The sequence below is a fragment of the Parasteatoda tepidariorum genome, chromosome 9 (assembly GCF_982258835.1).
Source record: "Parasteatoda tepidariorum strain Cologne lab strain chromosome 9, Ptep-v5.0, whole genome shotgun sequence".
Classification (NCBI taxonomy): Eukaryota; Metazoa; Arthropoda; class Arachnida; order Araneae; family Theridiidae; genus Parasteatoda; species Parasteatoda tepidariorum.
Window position 1 is genome coordinate 51,056,755 of NC_141763.1, and position 21,409 is coordinate 51,078,163.

Consider the following 21,409-nt stretch of genomic DNA (forward strand, 5'->3'; position numbering starts at 1 on the left):
AATAACATTATTAGAAAAAAAAACACTCTTCAGAGAAATGAATAATCAGTTATAGTACTAATTAACTTGATTGAGTACACATAAAAAAAGTACACATATCAACCCTTTATAGTAATGTTGTATTAAAATATTTTCGGGATTGAGACTGATTAATAAAAACAAATTCATTTAACTTATTACTTAAAATTAATTTGATTTTGAAGACTATTTTTTTAGGGAAAGGTAGGTTGGAATTTCAAAATTTTATCCACTATAAAGAATTGACTATAAACTTGAACTACTGCACTTATAAACAACTGAATTTATAAATTCTGTTTTGATAACTACAAATAAACTTGATTTAAAAAAAAATGATGAAATCATAATGCACAAAAGAAAATAGATTCCCAGGATAGGTATCTCTTGACCAGCCTTCACAGCTACCCACATTCCCATAAGCAGAATATTTTCAAATGTTCTGCAACAGCACTTATTAACTTATACAAATGTTCTGCAAGTATTTCACAGTGAAAAAAAGTCAACTTTACGTTAAAATTCTATATTTTCATTTATTAAAATACACAGATGCACTACAATATTTTTTAAACCAAGGCAAACATTCTTGATTTGTTACTTTTTCAATCACTTTTGAAGTACAAAATTTTGTTAATGACAATGATGATGATGAATTATTAATAAAATGTCTATGATATAAAGATCTGAACAATAAACTAACTTTAAAAATCTTTTCTTTGGAGCCTTAAAAATCTTTCGAAGGGACAAGTGCCCAGATGGTGCACCATTTGCAAACACAAAACATTCGCTGGTCTGTTGTTCCAACAACTTCATCTCCATTGAAAGCATTTGGTCTTTTAGAAACAATTCTGTAAATTGTGGATCCCCACGATTCACAGATTGCTTCTGCGATGGGAATGGAAAATATAAAAGTCATAAAATTTATGAAATTGGAAATCTCAGAATTTAATTCTGTTACGACTTGCTGCTTTAGAAGCTTTCTTGATAAAAATGGTGATCAATTTCTCCTGCTGTCTGCTAAAAACTGATACACCCATTTTATAAAAATGTTACAGCCAAAAGCTAATTCATTAATTTCCTCATCAGAATGACAAAGATATGGAAGAGGGAGATTACTGATAAAAGTGCTGAAATTCGTGCAGGGTGTCAAATGTTCCTCTTCTAAAGCAACATCATTCCTGGGAAACAGCCAGTGGTCAAGGCTAAAGAGAATTTAATTCAAGATACAAATTGTTCTGCAGGACTTCGTCTGTTTTGGGATGTACGTCACAGTTTTAGTCACTTTCTGCTTCTGGGCCCACATTCATGTAAACAAAGTATTTTACTTTTTTTTTTGTTGAAGTTATCAGCAGATGGCCTCGCAAAATCATAAATGGTTAACTGGTAATCCATCAACATTTAAAAATTAATGAAGTAGACGGATATACTTACCTCGGCCTTATAAAGGGTTTAGAAAAACTATAACTTAGATTTGAAAAGAAATTATAAAAATCATATATATTTCTCAAGTATTGATAATTAAGTGACACTTCAATATTTCTAAAACTGAGACAAAACACTTATATTAAAACAAAATAAAAATTTGAAGATATTTCTAAATTATATGAGCTTACCAAAGAAAATTTGCTGAAACAAACACCAAAGCAACTCCCATGAATATTTGATAAACAGCAGCACTAGCAGGTGTTCTTTTTGATCTACAATGTTGGAAATCTTTCACATTTCTTTTAGAGATGTATTCGTAGAGCAAAAAATGTTGACGTCTTTGTATTATATTATTATTGCTCAAACTCATAAGAGTTCTTTTAGGGACATATTCATGGAGAAGATGATGTTGGTGTCTTTCTATAAACCTATTACTGCTCAAAAATATAGATGGATAATAGTTTAACAGCTTTGATAGTCTCAACGGCAATTTTTCCACAATCATGATGCTAATAGATCTATTCTCTAAAAATAAATTTTTTTTATTAGTGAATACGAATAATGATTTAAATTATGATTCAAAATAATATTTTATATTAAAAAAAATATTAATGAAATTATAATATTTTAAAATCGACAATTAAGATTAAAATAAACTCCAAATTTTATAAAAGAATAAAATATTGGAAGCATATAGCAGCACAAACTTTCTATTTCAATTCATATACGAGTAGGAATTATGCCAGAATAGCAAAACTCGTCACTAAGCTATTAACAAATGTTATATATTAATGTAATATATTAACAATTAAGCTATAATCAAAAACACATAGTTGCTGAATTTGTCACCCATGCATATGATTTAAAATAATCAATAATAATGTATTTGATCATTCATATTATCATATTAATTCAGGGGCAGGACCTCAATCACTACTGATGTGAACTCTACAACCCTGTGGCAGAATTTTTTCGAGCTATCTGCGACAAAACTCTCAAGCACCAATATCCTTCTTCAAGATACTTTTAATAATAACTTACTAAATTAAAATAACAAAAGCGTTGTGTTTACAAAAAAAAAAAAAAAAAAACGATAATTTTTTTAAATGGAACAAGTAATAATTGCTTATTCTAATATTATGGGTGATATTCTCACATTTTGTTGGGGAGTGGGTGCAAATTATTTCCTTCATGTTTTGTTAATTGATCGAATAATTGCCGAAAAAAAGATCAACGACAAAATTGTGCGGATTGGACTTCTCAAATGCGTGTGTTTCGTTTAGAGATTCGGTTGTTGTAATAAAAAATATCCTTCAAGAAATATCGGATTTAAAAATGAGAAATCAATAGCAATAACTGCCAATATTTCAATAGAATTATTAGCTTAAAAAGTAAATACTCAAATGCACGATTCAAACTTTCCATATTGTTTGAAATATATCGGGATACTTAAAATTCATGTGAAAATCAATAACTGCCGAAAATACAATCGAAACATTACACCGATTTACGATACTATCGGCGTAAATTGAGCTTTTAATAAAGTGATTATCTAAATGTATTATTCAAATATTACGTGTAAATTTCTATAAAAATGAAATGCAATCTCTTTTTTTGACCTTTCGAAAGAAAAATCTTTCTGCAAGAACTCTGTAACATTCTACAACAATGTCGTCGTGTCGCTCCGATTCTGCCACGGGGCTCTACACAATGATAGATTTTATGTTTCTGGTCTAAATTCATACATTTTAATGTAATAACATTTTAGAATAATAGGATTTATTCAAAATGTTTATTAAAAACAACTTTTGCTTCTTATTTTTTTCTCAAAACAATACAATATTTCATATATGTTTAATATTATTTGAAAATTACAAAAGAAATAAAAACAGTTTATAATATTTATAAGTTATTAATTTGTCAGTCGATAAAAACCAATTTATCTACTAAATAGTAAATCTTTAAAATGAAATTTTCATAAATATATTTATTTTTTACTGGTGTCTCTTCACAGGTTGAGAAAAATAGGGAAATCTAAAGCAGTGAGTTACTGCAGAAAGAGAACAATAACTGCATAATTAGTTACTTTTTTTATTTTATAGCCGTTGTTGAACAGCCGACAAAATTTTTGGGTTTATAACTACTTATGCTCAACCACATAGCCTTGTAATTTTGAACCCAATCCAGAAGATAAGGGAACTCCTGTATCAAGTTGGGAAAAATTTGCCTGCGTGGAGTAACATGGCTCAGGGAGTGTTTGCTTCCCAACGAGGTGACTCAGGTTTGAATCTCAGCGGTGGATTTTTTATATGAATTCTGCTCTTGGCTCGCACCGACCATAATGCTGATAAAAAATTATACTTAGTGGGGGACGGAAAATGGATGAGATTCTACTGGCCATTAGGCTAATAAAGGGTGCTTTTTTTTCTGTGTAACAAAAATGCCGGTTAGTTTTATCAAAGTCTTCCACGAAGGCTAGTTTGTCCTAGTAGTTCCCTTGTCTTCAAGGCTGGTTCAAAATAACAAGGTTACAAAGTTGAACAATGATAATTCTAAACTTAGATTTGGGTTGGCCACTTAGTAATGTATAAAATATTATAAAATTTTCAAATGGATTTTTAACTTGAAAAAGTTTTTTTTTATTTCCAAAAAAAAAAAAAAAAAACATGTAAAGGTTTGCCCAAGGTGGCTACAAGTTAAACCCTGTGCTCTTATTGAAAGAAAATCCCCACGACTTGGTGAATACTTTAGCATAAATACCGAAAGATCATTGCCCCAAAATTTAAAATTACCGCGAGAAATTCGCGCTATCTATAAATCAATTTCAAAATTTGCGAATTTCTTGCATTTTTAATCGGACCCTTCACAAATTTGTTTATCTTCATTATTATTTTGTTAATCGAATAAACCCTTTCCAGGGCAGAAAACAAGAAAGATGGATGCTAACGAATTAAGTTTTGTCTTCGGCAGACGATTCTTCCATTATTCGTCCGAAATTAATATTCTGCATTCAGCAGTATAGGCTAAATACCAAATATTTGTATGTTGCATCTCTAATTTAGAAGGAGCAATTGTTGTTTAGTTTTTAAAATTTAATTTTTCTTAATTACAATTTTACAGTGTTGAGCATAATCTTGTATGTCTATACAATTTAAAAACTCCTTGAAAATTTTTTTTGTTGCTATAACGGACCCTATTTGCACAAATTCATAAAAGCGGACCCTGGTTGAAAGAATGTGAGTAATTTTTTCACAATTTCACGAAAAACGGACCTTTCACAAAATGTCTGGACAGACCCCTGGCTAATGTAAGATGGACAAATACCTTGTAAAGGCAAAATCATCTATGATGATGCACCAAAAATATTCAATGCTTTAAAAAATATAAGATGTTAAAAATGTATTATAATTAAAGAAATGATTTTTTTTCAAGAGTTTTTGTGTCTTTTTTAGTTTTTAGAAATCTCACTTAACTTTTTGAGAAAGCTAACTTTTTGAGAAGTTTTTAGAAATCTCACCTTGTTTTTGAGAAAGGGTGAGAAATTCTCACCCATTTTTTTTCTATGATGAAAACACTGACTTATACAAAAATCTTCCAGGGTGATTTCCGTATCATGATCTGTGGCAGAATAATCACGGAATTCTGGGCAGCAACCCAGGAGAAACTAAAAATAACATCACAGAAAGGGACCAACTCTAAATATATAACTCCTAGCCACCCCAAGTCTAACATCCACATGCTTCATTTTTAAAAAAATTGCAAGTTTAAAATCTATTTGGCAACTTGACGATTGTAGTTGGCGTGACTGATCATGATACGGAAATATCCCCAATCTTCCTAATTAATCAGGTCAGGAAACATAAATTGGAATAATAATATTCAAAATAATAAGTGCATACACATAATGGAAATAACAAAATTATAAGGTTTTTCATAGAATTATTATCTTTTGCATTTCTTTCTAAACATTGAAGAAGTCAGTAAAACAAACATGAGGGAATAACCAAGAAAAATAATTAATGTAAATATTGAAAATTAAAATAATGGCATAAAGCTTATAGACACCTACATAAGAAGTTTCAGCAGGAACGTTTAGGACTAGAACAAGTAGGCACTTTCTGTATTATTATAATAAACAAGCCATGGTCTCCAAGGAAGTAGTTAATCAAGATAGAGGTTTTTGGCTAAATGAGAACGGGCCATGTCCATGAAGTTTAGTTTCTAGTTGCTGTCATAACAAAGTGGTTGATTATATGTTAAGGCGAGTTTAATTATCTACCCTAATTTTTTTTTATTACAGTAAGCTATGTGTTCAGTAAGAGTTTTCTGAGCATTCTTTTATATATATGCGTAGTCTTCTATTCACTATCTAACTAGACATGATAGGTTTTACAATATTTAAGTTTTAAAATGCGTTATTGAATGTTATCGGCAATATTAAGAAATCTACAAGAATATTTATACATAGAATAGATGAAAAACATAAAGTGTTGTAATTTTTAAAAAAAAATATATAACAATTTATTTGTTTTTATTTATTATAGTTAAAGTTGAGGTTACTTTTTTTCAAGTATTTTCATTGACTATTTCTGTATAGAATAAGAGCCATTTCAATTAGATATTAAAATTTCGTTATTCGTAATTTCAAAAATTCTTTAACTATTTTTTTAATTAAAAATCAATAAGTATTTATCCATTCCATACAGAGAAAGAAATAACGTAAGAGATGATGAAAAAAAAACTTTGCATGGAAAAAAAAATTGTACTTGCAACTGTAACTAAATCATTTTGATTGTAAATAAACTCGCTGAAATAAACAAACATTGCGTAAACTGAAAATTTGTAATTTTAAATCGAAATAAAAATAATTTTAATTAGTTATATATATATTAAATATGGTGTTTCGAAATATTGTGCGTAGTTGGATTCTATATCCTAATTCCATTCATGTTTCCTTGTTGCAGAGCAAAATATGTATGTCTATGTAATAAAATTAATAGTTTCTTATGGTTGTAATGTTTAATAAAGTTAATATTTATTATATAATTTAAGTATTTTAATTTTGAAATTATTTCATCTTCAGTTAATCTTGAATTACGCTACCACTAATTTTTTTTTCTCTATCATTTACCGGTTTGATCTAAGAGCTGCGTTTCCGCATGGTTTAATAAAAGCTCAATGGTATTGGTAACCTAGTGACATTCTGAAAAAGTGCTAAATTTTAAGTTTAAAAACTTGTTGTAGTTTTTTACTTAATTTATTGTTAGTATTATTTTTTGCCAGGTCATTGAAAAAGTGCCAAAAAAAAAAAAAAATTCAAAATAAGAAAAAACAAGTGGAAATAGCCAAAAAAAAAAAAAAAAGGATCAGTAAATGACAAGGAATTGCAACAATCTTGGCTTATCGAATACATAAAAAACAACTCCAATTCGAAATTCACGTGTCACAATAATGCATTAAAAATATACAATACATGTTAAAAATCTCTGGGCACCTCACGAACCTTGTCTGGAATGAATCCTATTCTTAGAAACCAGGACTTGAAAATTTCTTTTTACTAAAAACAGATACCAGTTTAAAACTTGAATTCTGTGCCTTTTTATCCATCTATTAATATGCACATTCATAATTATTGTCTTTTGATATACAGAACATTGAATTTCAATTTAGAAGAGTTATATTTGAACAATCAAGGTTTTTAATTAGGACTGATTAAACATCTTCATCAACGAAAAACAATGTAATTTGGTACTCATTATTATTCTGATTTTTCCTTGTAACTATTAATGAAGAATAAAAATAAATTTTATTTATGTATTTTTAAAGTTGAATCATAAATTTGCCAACAAATGCTGAAGCGCCTTCTTTTCTTGCTAGAAAATTGTGGCTTCCATTGAAAGCTAAAAGTTATCTTTAGCATTCACTTTATGCTTTTTGGCGTATTTTTAGCATTAAAACGTCTAAGTGGAATCACTTACTAGGGTTTACTGCATTGAAAAAAATACCATTCTAGTTTTTTTTTTATAGCATTTAATTAAATTTATAACTACTTCTATTTATTTGTAGGTGGATACCCTTCAATCTTTATGAGATATTGCAATAGTAGAGCTCATGTTGTTCAGATGCGAGGTTTAGATTATGAAACTAAAGAAGGAGATGTTATTGATGTAAATTACACACATTTGAAATTATTTCTTTGATAGTGTTAATATTAGGTAGATATATAAAGCATGTATTTTTTTCTTTAGTTTTTCAAGCCATTAGGCATAAAACCAAAAGCAGTGTACTTGAAATCGGATGCATCTGGTAGAACTTCTGCTGTGAGTGAAGTTGAATTCTCATCTCATGCTGAAGCTGTTGTTGCTATGAGGAAGAAAAATGCTTTTATGGGTTGGTAATCTTTGCATTTAATGACTAATATAAAATCCTTTATTGTATGAATTTTATGTCTCTAATTCAGCCTATGCTTTGTATTACAACCTTCCCCTTTAAAACAGGCCTTTGTAGCTACTGTGAGCCTTTAAGATTCTCCCTTAAAGGCCCACAGTATCGTATATCAAACAGGCTAGGGTAGTTCAAGATCACACGGACGTGATCTCAATACCATACTCTTGTATTAGTCTTGTATTACTTTTTTTTATTGTTATCTTTAGTATGTATAAACTCATGAATGCAAGCTAGAGAAGGCACTTTTTTTTATCTTTTGGCTATTTCCGGAAGGGTTAGCAGCTTGTTAAAAGCACTTAACCATTTATTTCAGTATAGTTACCCTAATTTAGTAAAAGTTTTAAGGAAATTATTTAAATCATTCTTTTTTTTGTGTTACTGCACATTATTCTATGTGAAACATCATGAATTTCCTTCAAATGAATGAAGATTGCATGATCCCCTCGATTATTTTCTTAAGTGGCAAAGTTGACCAATTCACATTTAAAGGTGTGTTTCACGTATCAGATTGGAGTTTCTCTCTTTTCAAGTTTTAATTGGAGTGAAATTTTGTAAATTTTTTGCTGAAATTGTTAATTACATGTTTGTTAAGCTGTTTTTTGTGCCTGAAGGTCATAGAAATGAGATGCAAATACATCTGTGAATGTTGTGAGTTTAAGAATTATACTTCATTAATGAATCCTGAATTAGTAAAATTAATTGTATTGTAATGCTCTAACACTGCTAATAACAAAAGATGTTTTGCAACTCCAAAATAAAATTTTAAAGGGTATCTCTGCTTGGGAATAAGTATTTGAATGTACTTTTTAGATTATCCACCTGGCAGTATTATCCAAAACTTTATTTTTGGATAATGCTACTAGGTGGTCCCATCTATGGTTAAAAAAAAAAAAATTGCAAAATATGGATTGCTTTACATTGATATCTAAATTTATATATTGCGTTGTCATATTTAACTTGGCATGAAATACCATACATGTTCATTAGATTAAAAGAATGCTTTCACAGTCTTTTTAAATTTCTTTTTGAAGGTTATGGTAGACTTGTCAATCATGCTGTTCTTGTTCAGAAATTTTTTCTTTCACTTTTATTTGTGAAATATTAATTTCTTGCCTTTTTTTATTTTCAAATTAAAACATGTGGTTATTATAGTTAACTTCACATACGTTATTTAACGAAAATAGATGTTTTGAAGCAGGCACATTATTCTTAATGCATTTTTTACTTTTATAGAACTATTTCAAAACATACCTTAATGTATTTGTTAGTTTTATTACTATCATTTATTCTGTTAGCTGCCTAATTCTTATTAAAATAAATGAATGCTTTGTTAAAATTCGTTCAGTGCTTTTTTACTATAAATAAATATTTACTGCATTTTGGTATACTCACAATATAACAATTTCATATCTCACTTTATAACTTCTGTTCTGAACTTCTTTATAACTTCTGTTTTCTGTTCAGTCCTATAAGCAAGAACCTTCCTCAGTGTCTGAACATCAAATTAAGGTAGATAGGTAAAGAGACAAACATGTGTAAAGTGGTGTAACCAATAGAGATAAGGGAAACAAATTTGAACAAGGAAATATGAAATGGGAAGATAAGAAACAGGTGTGAGGGTATTTGGCAGGAACCCCAGGGTGCAAAAGTTTAAATTAAAATGGATTTCCAAATACTTGGAAATGTTGAAAAGCTTGAAGGATCATCAACTAAACTATTAGAATTTTTCAAAGCATAAAAAGAGTCCCGAAAATTAAGTTCATAAGGGGAAGAGCAGTGCTGAATGATTTTAGACGAAGAAAAATCAAACTTGTTGTTACAATTTCTACTGTGTAGACGATAGAAGAAAGTTTATTGTTTTGGACGTATCTTTCGTATTCTTTTAGTCAAAGTTGAATCAAAATCAAACATTTTTAATAAATTTAAGTTTAAAGTCATTTTCCCCCATCTCTAAATAAACTAAGTTTCACCTATTTTAAAGACCTTACTGCTCTTATTAATAGCTGGGGTATTTATCAAATTGCATTTTAATGTGGTTTGGTGTATATTGAACAAACTAAACATATCTTTAAACTTCGACTTAAAAAATATGAAGGGTATGTCTAAAATAAGGACATTAAACTATCTTTTATAACTCTACATAGTTGGAATTCTAATCACAGGTTTGATTTTTCACTAAAATCATTCAACACTGCTCTTCAGTTTGCGAATTTGATATTTGGATGTCTTAATATGTTTAAAAAAGTTCTAATAATTCAGTTAATGATCTTTTGAGCATTTCACTGTTTCTCAGTATTTGGAAATCTATTTTAATTTAACCTTTTGCATCCTGGGATTTCCGCAAGATCCTCACATACCTGTTTTTTATCTCCTCATTGTTATTTCCTTGCACTAACTTGTTTTCTTTGTCCCTATTGGTTAAACCACTTTATACATCTTCGTCTCTTTGTTTCTCTACCTTCATTTGATGGAGGTCTTTGTGGAAGGTTTTTGTTTGTAGAACTGAAACTATAGTATGTTAATTTATTCTTGTTATTTTTCACTTTAGTCTACTAGAGCAAAGTATTAACCTTTACTTTGTTGTAAACCTTTTATATTTAATTTTATCTTTCACTAGGTAATCGTTTTATTCGTTTAACTTTGAAGTCTATCGATGCTAGTCAAGAATCAAAGAAGATAGTTGATAGTAGAACTGTGGAAAAAACACAAAATGAAGGTAATTTCTATCTATATGTTTATGTATGTATCTATCCATCTCTTTCTCTCTCTCTGTCTCTCTATAAATATATATATATATATATATATATATATATATATATATATATATATATATATATATATATATATATATATATATATATATATATATATATATACCTTAGCAACAAAATAACTTGGGCCCTCATTGGACAAATGTTCACGAATCTTAGCTCAATAAGGTTTCAAAGAGTCGTTATTTTCCGATATTGGTCCTAAATAGAATAGTCCATTTACAGCCGCTTTACAAACCATGTTTTTTTTCTAAGTTTTAACAGCAATTAAAACTAATACAGTCTTATGAATATAGTTCACACAAGAGCACAGTAATTGTGCTTCGTCTTAATATATTGTGTATAATATGTACAGGGAAAACACAGGGATTTTTTTCTCCAGATTTAAGTATGTATGTATGTTAGTACTTATAAAAGTATATATATATATATATATATATATATATAAAGTAAATTTTAAAGTAACAAAAAATATATATCTAGTTTAGAAATTTTTTTTGTGACTCACATTATCGTTTTCTAATTTATGTTTGGAATAAATGTGAAAAAAATTAAAGTTGAAAAGGGTATTTATATATAAAATGCTTTATATTCTAAATTACGTTTTCTGTGTGAAAATAAAATTGCTAATAAGATATTTATCTTTTTAGGAACATTTAATGTTTCTGAACACTTGGAAAGATCTCCTTTACCATCTGGCCACACAGTCAAAATGAAAAATGCGCCTCCAAGAATGTCTGATCAAGCCATACATGATGTAACTATATTTAAAGTTTCTGATCACTATATATTTGATTGATTTTTGTTAGAATTAAAAATAATTTATTATGTTAGTCTCTTAACTGTAGCACATTCCATATTTTTTCAAAAAGTATCATTTGAAGAAAATTCCTTTCACATCAGATATTTTACTTATTTCATTGAAAACGTTTCAGCCATCAAAATTTTTTCTCAGACAACCTTTTTCTTATTTGTTTGAAATTAAAAATATTTTTTTGTATTACGCAAACCCTTTAACTGTTGCACTCTTAAGCATGTTTGTGCCAATCAGTTTTGCCGAAAAATAATAATAATAATTTTTGCATCAGATATTTTTCTTGTTTTAATAAAAAAGTTTTTGCTAAGTTTTCTTTTCTCAGCTAATATTTTCTTTATAGGTTTTTTTTTGTTTGATTTAAAAATAATTTTAACCCTTTAACTGTTGCACTCTTAAGCATGTTTGTGCCAATCAGTTTTGCCAAAAAATAATAATAATAATTTTTGCATCAGATATTTTTCTTGTTTTTAATAAAAAAGTTTTTACTAAGTTTTCTTTTCTCAGCTAATATTTTCTTTATAGGTTTTTTTTGTTTGATTTAAAAATAATTTTTTTATGGTACATCAATTTTCCAACTGTTGATCTCTAGAGCACACTTGTACAAAAGTTATGGCTGGCTAAAATTCTAATTCACAACTGAAGTTTTACTTCTTTGTTTGTTTGAAATCGTTAAACAAAATAAATTTTTTAATGGTTGCATATGTAAAAACATTTTATTGATAAGATTTAGCAGGCAAGCTTTACTTTCTGCAGCTGATATTTTACTTCTTGTTTTTTGTTATTAATATTAAAAATGAATTCATTATGGATATGAAAATTGTTTAATTATGTCGGAATAACTCGCAATTTCAGTTTTTGTATTTCAGATTTTCTGTTATCTCAAAGTAAATATTTTATCTTTTATATCAACTTCCCAAACAATTTGTTTAATGGATTGATTTCATGTCTGATTCAGTATTTTTGTTATCTTTTTATTTTCCAAAGCTTAATATTTTCTTTACGATATAGTTCATTATATGCAGGGCTCGAAATTAACGGTGGTCCGTGACCACTAAAATCGGAGTCGGACCAGCATAAAATAATAAACAGTGGTCCGCCGGACCCGATCTCCGTTTAAAAAAAAAAAAAAAGCTAGCGTGCTAGATCTCCGTAAAAATAAATAAATAAATAAACCTTTTTCAGAAAATAGCAGACTATATTTTACTTACTTATTTTTTACATGATGCAAATAAATTGTTAATCTAGATAAGTTTTATTGATATTTTTCATCAAGTTTTGAAAAAATCTAGGTATTTAAATCAGGGTTTCCTGATTTAAATCAGCTTGATTTTTTTAAAAAAAAAATCATTGATTTAAATCAAAAAAATTAAATTTCGAAATTTTACTCAAAGTAGAACACCACATCAAATTATAATATGTTTTAAGTAAAAGTAATCTTGTTTTAGAGTGTATATTATTTAATTCAAGCGATATAGACATTTTTAAAATTGATTATTACATGTTTATAATTTGGTTCAAGTAAATTTATTTGGATAAAAAAATACCATAAATTGAAAATTGTTTCTATTTTCAAACTTACATTCACTTGTTATTCTTTAAAAAAAAAAAAAGCAATAGAAATACTGATTGAATTATATTAATGCTAACATTAATGGAATTTAATAACTTAATTATAATATTCTAAAATTCATATCTTATTCTATTATCTTCTTTGCATTTACATAAAAAAAGGTAAGTCTATACAAACTGCAGACTTCTGAGACAAGAGAGGCTGAATTTGTCAAGGGGATTTTAGGATTAAGCCTTTAATTTTAGAGAATGGAAGATCATTCAAAATTGAAATAATTATTTTGTTTCCGCTTATTTGTTTACTTATTTTTAAACTTGTTTTTATAAACGAAACAAGCTCTGAACAATTTTTATATAAAATTATAATTGAGAATATATTTTATAAAATAAAAGCCAAAAGGAATAATAAATGCTATGGTGTAAGACTAATTATAAATAACTAAAGATTTAAACAAATTACCAATTTTTTTTAATATTTCTAAATGCTTTGTTTAAATCATCTTGATAATTCGTGCTAATTTCAGATGTTTTTCTCCTTTATTTTTTATTTTTATATTTTATGTCCTAAAACAATCATATTGTTTATTTTTGTTACATTATGATTATGTATAGTTTAATAATTTTGTGATTATTTCAAAATTGAGTAAAAATCATAGTTCTTGATTGCTAAAATATTCTTTTCTAATTAATCTTAGTAAGTAGCATAATTAATCTTATTTCCTTCTTAAATTCTAAGTATATTTATGCAACTTGTGTATTTGAGTTACTTAAAACTATTTTAGAAACTATTTTAGAGCTTATTCACAATTTTTTTTTTTTTAATTTTTTATACAAAATTAATATTAATCAAAAAAATGCGATTTACATCAAAAATTTATGATTTTTTTAAAAAAAAATCATGATTTTTTCAATCAAAAATTTTATTATTTTTTTTTTATTTGCAGCTAATAGGAACACATAGACGGACCAGTAAAGTTTTGTGCGGACTAGTAAAATGTTTTAGTTACTGGTCCTATGGACCAGTAATTTTTTTAAAAAATTTCTACCCCTGATATGGATACAAATCTAGGAAATAAACTGTAATAAGATCTTTGGATAAAAAATTCTGCAGCTAAACTGCTAAAAGTAGTAATTTCTTAAGATTGCTACCTGTTACTTCTTAAAGTAATTGTTATTTTTTAAAAAAATGATCAATGTCTAAAAGCCTATAAGAAAATGATCTTTTAAAACATAAAAGATTTTATAGAATATTTGGCCAAAATATCACTTAGATGAGATAGTCTTACGGAGATCTACAATTTTCCTATTTTTAATCATTTTCCCTCTTTTCTATTTTTGTCCCCATCATTTTCCAATTTTATGTTATATTTCTGAGGATGTTGAAAAATAACTGCATTGTCAAGAATTTTCTTTCATGATGTATTAAGACTAATCCAAATAAACTTTAACTTCACAAATTGATGAACATTGTTTTGGAGTCATTCATCAATTAAATTATGTTAAATTGTATGTCTTGTCAATGAAATTGAGATTTCTAGAGTTAGTTTTGCTTTCCAAATCTTATTTTTATTCAGTAATTTTATTTTCATACAGTAATTTTATTTTAATACAGTAATTTTATTTTAATACAGTAATTTTATTTTTATACAGTAATTTTATTTTTATACAGTATAAAAAATAGCAGATAAAAAATAGCAATTATTAACCATGGTAATTTTGTTTCTTCAGATGTTGTTCAACTATAGCAGTTTTTTTTCTTCTTAAGCATACAAAGGTGGTTTTCTCTTATTTTGATATATATTAAAAGAATACAAATAATATTTGTACCTAAAAATTTTAAATTGGTGCAAATTTATCCATTAATATATTACTAGGGGGCTACGCTCGCCAACCCCCAGAACTGCTTCGCAGTTCCATTGCATATTGCTTCGCAATCTTATAAAAACATTTTAACAAATTTAAATTTTAAAATAAAAATGCCAGATATTGAAATCAATTACTTAATGAAATTTATACACTTCTCTGCCCCCTTCACAATTTGATTATCTTTTCTTCATGTAGCTGAGAAATTTGGAGCTGTAGCAGAGAATATATCTCAATAAGAAGTGCTTTCCCGTTTAGAATTCCGCCATTCATTTCTCTGACGTCTGCCAGAGATATTTCGACGCCTGATAGCAGGCATTTTATTTAGGCAGCAGGCACTAAATAAATAAAAATAGAACTAAATAACTAAGATATCGTTTTAAATCTCAAATCAAAATAATTGTTTGTAGAAAGTTTGTTTTGGTTTGAATATTCGAACGTTTGTTTTGGTTTGAATATTCGCACGATGCCATTGCCATTCTATTGTAACGAAACAAAAAATTTATCATGAAACTAAAAATTTATCAAAGGAACTAAAGATATTGAATTCTTTTTTTAAGAAATTCAGTTCCGTTTTTTTTTATCCACTCTTATTTTTGTTTATCAATCTATTAATTCAGAAATGCTTTAAATCAAACGATGCTCACGGAACCAATGCTTATGCGAACCACCCGAAAAAAGATTTGCTGAATTCTCATTGGTTGAAACTAAATTATTAATTTTATTAATTAACTAAAGGAAATTTTCATAATTTAAGACCTTATTGCACATCTACATAACAATACCTTTAAAACGACACCTTATTTGTTTAATTCTGTTGCGTAGTTTGGGAGTTTTTAGGGAGACAAAATATTGCTAGCCTATTAATATATAGATGCATAAATTATTTTATCCATATACATCCTGGGTTTCCTGCCAAATCCTCTCACATTTGTTTCTTATCTTCCTGTTGTTATTTCCTTCTTCAAACTTGTTCCACTGTTTCTATTGGTTAAACCCATGTTTGTCTCTTTACTACCTTTTGACTAAGGAAGGTTCATGTTTATTAGAATTGAAACTATAGTATGTCAATTTTTGTATTTCCATTTGCGCTTTATCCGCATTGCTTTTTGCCTTAGTCTATATGGCACAAAGTATTACCCTTTCCTTTGTTTATTTAATGTATTATGCCTTTTTACCATGCATGAATTATTTTGATGTCAGACCATTTTCATTATTTGAAATAGAACTTAACTCAGAAGAACATAAATAAAGTAGTTAACAGAAATATACGATCTTTTAGTACTATAATAACAAGTTACTCTTTTATTTTTCGTCTTGCTCCTCTCTTTTCATCTAGAATTCTTATTGTAACTTAGTTAATATTGTACTACTCTCTACTGATGATGGTACTTCTTATAATACTGAAATGATTGTTCATTTCTATTAACATAATTTACACTCTTAAATATTATGTATTGCATCAACAAAGATGCACTTTGTTCTTAAAATGCTATCAATAATATCCTTCACCAAATCTTTTTTCTATGATTGCTTGTTTTGTTTTCCTCATAGGTTCTCAACAATGAGTTAGAGTCCATAAAATGCATACATGAAAATAACTGAACTTTAGATTAAGTTAATTTGTGTTTCTGTAATTTATCATTTGTTTATGGAACACACGTTAAAAGTTGGCTTATGTTTATGCTTCATTTATTTATGTTAAACAAATTTGCATTGCTTTAATGGGATACTTTTAAATTTTTATTAATATATCAATGTAAGTGATAAAATTAAGTAATTAGTGATAAAATTTTACATATACAACATTTGAAGATGCTAATATGTTAAAATATCCTGAGTTTGCTAAAACAGACGAAAATTTAAAGTGAATAATGGATGAATGTTTAGTGATCTATGGTTAAATTTTAGTGTATTTTAACACTTTTGAATTAATCCTTATTATACTTTTTATCACATTTTTTTTTATAGTCCTTCTCTTGTAAAGTTTCAGTTTATTAAAAGAACCTCCGTTTAACAATTCTTTTTAAAAAACTTTCATTATGAGGAAGATTTTTTTTTAAATGGATATTTAAAAATATTTATGTCGATGAATCTCATTTTTCATCATTCACTTTTTATCATTCAGTCTTTTATCATTTACTTTTGTAACATTTTTGTATACCACCTCTGCTTTTTTCAGTGAATTTTGTATACCACCTTTTTTCTAAATTTTTTTTATAATTCTTGTCAAATTTTTTTTGATCTTTATTGTATAGGGTATATGTAATTTTTTTTATCTATATATTTTTAGTTATTTTCACCTATTGGTCTTGCTCCCATATCTGTTAAGCCTATGTATGATGAAAGTGGTATACGAACTGGTGAATTTCATATACAGTTCTTGACTAAAGAAGATGCATTTAGGGCTATGCTGAAGAACAATACTTATGTTGGTTAGTAAACAGAGTTTGCTTTAGCTATGTCTCATTATTTTAGTATACATGTTGATAAAAATATTAAAATTTATTTTTAATATTTTTATATATATTTTTTCCATAAAATGTTGCATAAAATAAATAAATAATTACCCTTTCCCTCTTTTTTGATTTTATTTTTTTGTTTCATACTTGTTACCATCAATGTATGGAATCTAGCATTATATTGAATGCTGGAATTAACCAGAGAAGTGTGAAATGAATGGTATTTTTCTCAATAGCTAGACATTCTATTGAATAACTGATGGCAAACAAGGCTAGGTATGAAACAATTATTATTTCACATATTGTATGGATATTTCATAGAATGACTAATTAAAAAGTTACAGGCATTCTATACAATGATTAGGCAAAAGTATATGATATTTCTCATTATTAATACTTGCCGGAAAGTGCTAAGAATTCTAAACAATGTCTAGACATTTTATAGAAACAATGTCCAAACAAGTTCTTGGCATTTTATAGTATGTTGTCATTTCATACATTAGCAGCAACATATAAAACAGCAAAACGCCTAGAGCTTTCTTTAACTCTTCAAAGTAAACACATCAGGAATGAATTTCTGTTTCAAAATCTTATTGGGGAAAAAAGTTTATATTTTAAATACATTATATTATTGAAAAAGTACTAAATTTCAGTTTTGAATAATTAACACACATTTAAAGTAGTTTTATTATTATTGGATGTTATATGTAATGAAAATTAAAGCAACAATTGCTAAAATAATAACTTCCAAAACTTTGCTTTAGTCTAATTTCTCTGTTTTTGACCACATTTTAATTAAATTCATAACTAGGACTTTTTAGGGCAGGGTAAATATCTATTTTTAACAGACAATTGATTTTTGATTGTGTGTAACCATTAAATGTTTTTTTAAAGTATTGCTTCTTCTGTGGTAAAAATATGAATAAAAACATTCTTTAGCGTAGATGTATGGTTTAATGATGATAAATTTATAATTATTTTCAATTTTTTGTTTAAAAAATAAACCCTAAAATTTATAAACCATTAATTTCACTTCATTTTTAAAATGTCTTTTTAATGTTGCATTTAATTAATCTTATTTATTTTGCCATTCTAAATATTTTTTTAATGTTTTGTTTTGAAAATACAGCATACTTTTTAAAAATTGTTGTTTATTCACTTTTTTTAGCATAGATTTTTGTTACACTGTTGCATTTAGTTTTCTTTTTTATTCTGAAATATTTTGATATTAGCTAAAATTATGTCTTATAAGTATTTCTTCCTTCAATTTTAAAGATACATGTATGTTTAAGAATGCAAAATTTCTAAATTTTTTAAAACATCATCAATTTATTTTTAGGTAAAAAGTTTGTGGAATTGTCACTAGGTCAGAGTTGACCTATAGAAAAAGGATATTGTGTTAGTAAGTGATTGCTTTAGTTATTATCATCACTATTTGAATTAATCACTCTTAAATGTACTTAATATTCAGTTAATGAGGTTGCTCAATTTTTTTTAAAATTTAAATTTATGCTCTATATTTTGAAATTGTAGCAAACCATTAGTGTACCTGTCATTTTTTCCTTGCTTAGTCAAAAATTCTTATAATTTTTGTGTAATATAAGATAATTACATAAAAATGGAAAAATTTCTGTAATTTTTTTTAATCAAAATAATGTCTCTTATTGCTTACTTGAGTATTTAAATATGTATCATTGCAAAATTATGAAGTAAGTCTCATTTATAGAATTAATTCGAAGCTTTTATTTTTTACTTATTCTAAAACTGTAAGTTTTTTTTAAATTTAGATCTTTTATTTGAAAATTAATTAAAAAATATATTATAACTGTTCAACACTAGACAAACTGAACATTGCTGTATACCTAAAAAGACTGAAGGGCTCTTCCCAGATTGTTTGTATGTAGATCAATTATACATCCAAAATCTTAAAATGCAATCATGAATAATTTAATAAAAGCATATTATAAACATGATTATTGAATTTCTATGGTATTTTATTCAATTTGGTTAATTAAAATATTTAACTAAACTGGCCTTTCAATGCCTACATATGCATTTGTTTCTTAAATAATTGAGTTTCCTTTTCTCTATAAATAATAATATATTAAAATTTTCTCTCTTTTTTTTAAAAATGAAACTTGGGTACCTTATACCTAAGACTACCTGGAGTTATGGAATACCAACCAAAATACTTAAAGGGTCTCTCTGGCCCCTCCTGTCATTTGAGGTGTAAGGTTCTATATACACATTTCTGAATGATTAAATAAGCACTTAAATGCCTACACGAATGATTAAATAAGCACTTAAATTGGATTAAATTATGAAAAGTTGGAAATACTCAACACTTTCAGTAAATTGTTTTTTGAATTATAGAGCAAGAAAAAACAAAAGGGGCCTATTTGGCGCCATCTGTCTTTCTGGTGTTACAATGGATTAAATATATGATTATTTTTGAAAATTCTGAATTCTGAATAATCTTACATTGACTGACATCTTACATCATATAAAATTATCTTACATTGAAATCCATTTAATGACAGTTATAAATGGAAAATATAGCTGTTATTTTATAGTTGTTTGTACAATATAGTTTTTTTATTTTATTGAATCTCTAAAATTCCCTAGATCTAATGCATGAAATATATATTATTTCTTAATATCGACTGGATTTTTTCTTTTTCATGGCGGCAGCAATGCGTTAAAATGCTTTAATTATTATCTGTAATTTTTTATATAATTTAAAGGTAAAAAAATGAACATTTCCTATCTAACTAACAATATTAGTTATCTAATGCCAGCAATTTAAATTTTTTATTTGGTGCAGGATTATAAAATATTGAAAGTATTATACAGTGATTTCCCATACTATAGATTCTCCATAGTTTTCTATCTGAGGTCTTATTTTTCTTTAGATTTAATTATTTTATTGGATGGACATAGTTTAGAATATTAATAATTTTTATTACTGATATATCAGGCAAAAGTCTTTAAAAGTTAAAAATTTTAAATTTAAAAGCTTAAAGATCTATATTAATTTGATTTCAATCTGTATTAATTTCTATTTTTTTTCAGTGCGTAGAAATGAAAAGCCTATTGCTTTCAAGTTCCATACCTAGATCTTTAATGGCATCTATCAATATATAGAGAAAGGTCTACAGAGAGAAAGCATCTATCTAGAGCTAAAAAGCATGTATCTAGAGAGGGAGAATGCAAAGTTATTAAATTTTCAATACAAAACTGATTTTTTTAAATCAAAATATTTATAATTATTAAAAATTTTTATGGATATCACTGGCAGGATGCATTTTCTTTTTCTCGAAATGCAGGGTCATAGCTCCATTTTTACAAAGGCTTTTCATGGATGTGGTCTATATTTGGAAAATTATACTTAAACAAATAAAAAATAGCCTACTCAAAGATGGTTTGATTTAAATTGTCGTGTTCAAAATATTTTACAATAATTTTTTTCATTCATATTTTATAGCAATTTTTTATTTATATTTTATATCAATTGTTAAATGTTAAAACTTGAAAGTTTATTCCTAAATATTTCTAATGCAAAGTAAATGTAGGGTGTTTCTACAATTAAACATTTCTTATTTATGTTTTATGTTTAATTTAATTTTGCTATAACTCTTTTTTCTTTATATTGTAGGATAAAAGTATCATTCAGAAGTTTAAATACCTCTAGGAGAAAAAGTGTTGTGTTAATATTTCATTATGAAGTGGGTTTTGTTAATATTTCATAAAATAAATCATTGTCTTCGCTTATGTACTTTGTGGATTTATTTTTTTCTACATGTATATTAATTTTTTTAATTTATTGTCATTATGACTTTTTTCTATCATATAAACTTATTTAATTAACTAAATTCTCATATCTGGGAATTTATCATTCTTTAAAAATCATTAATTTGTAAAAAAGAAAAAAAAATTCTTCCCTAATTACTAATTTATTTGAATTTCTCTACTACAAATTTATTTATTTTCAGTTTTTTTATAATTGATAAATCTACTTATATTTTTGAAAATTCTAAAAT

At 26.8% G+C, this 21,409-nt stretch overlaps 2 protein-coding genes across 5 annotated transcripts in view; one reads left to right on the forward strand and one right to left on the reverse strand.

Moving 5' to 3' along the window:
- Positions 1-6,025, reverse strand: part of LOC107456194 (calcium uptake protein 1, mitochondrial) — a 33,633-nt gene extending 27,608 nt beyond the window's left edge. The window contains exons 1-2 of one of the 2 annotated variants that reach the window (XM_016073982.4): positions 5,510-6,025; positions 1,629-1,965 (exon numbers count right to left, since the gene is read on the reverse strand). In XM_016073982.4, the coding sequence (XP_015929468.3) occupies positions 1,629-1,945 (317 nt within the window). In that variant the 5' untranslated portion in view covers positions 1,946-1,965; positions 5,510-6,025. The remainder of the gene's footprint in view (positions 1-1,628; positions 1,966-5,509) is intronic. The other variant, XM_016073985.4, reaches the window with a different exon arrangement.
- Positions 6,026-6,202: 177 nt separating this feature from the next.
- Positions 6,203-21,144, forward strand: LOC107456202 (G-rich sequence factor 1). 3 transcript variants are annotated; one of them, XM_016073999.4, is made up of 8 exons: positions 6,203-6,414; positions 7,507-7,607; positions 7,689-7,830; positions 10,505-10,603; positions 11,309-11,415; positions 17,201-17,342; positions 18,709-18,771; positions 20,442-21,144. In XM_016073999.4, exons 1-7 carry the CDS (start codon positions 6,336-6,338, stop codon positions 18,744-18,746), a joined length of 708 nt encoding a protein of 235 aa, XP_015929485.1. In that variant the 5' UTR covers positions 6,203-6,335; the 3' UTR covers positions 18,747-18,771; positions 20,442-21,144. The 3 variants fall into 3 exon arrangements, with proteins under 3 accessions (XP_015929485.1, XP_015929484.1, XP_042905677.1); XM_016073998.4 differs by having other exon boundaries at positions 21,025-21,144; XM_043049743.3 differs by lacking the exon at positions 20,442-21,144 and adding an exon at positions 19,209-19,342 and having other exon boundaries at positions 6,226-6,414.
- Positions 21,145-21,409: the final 265 nt, after the last annotated feature.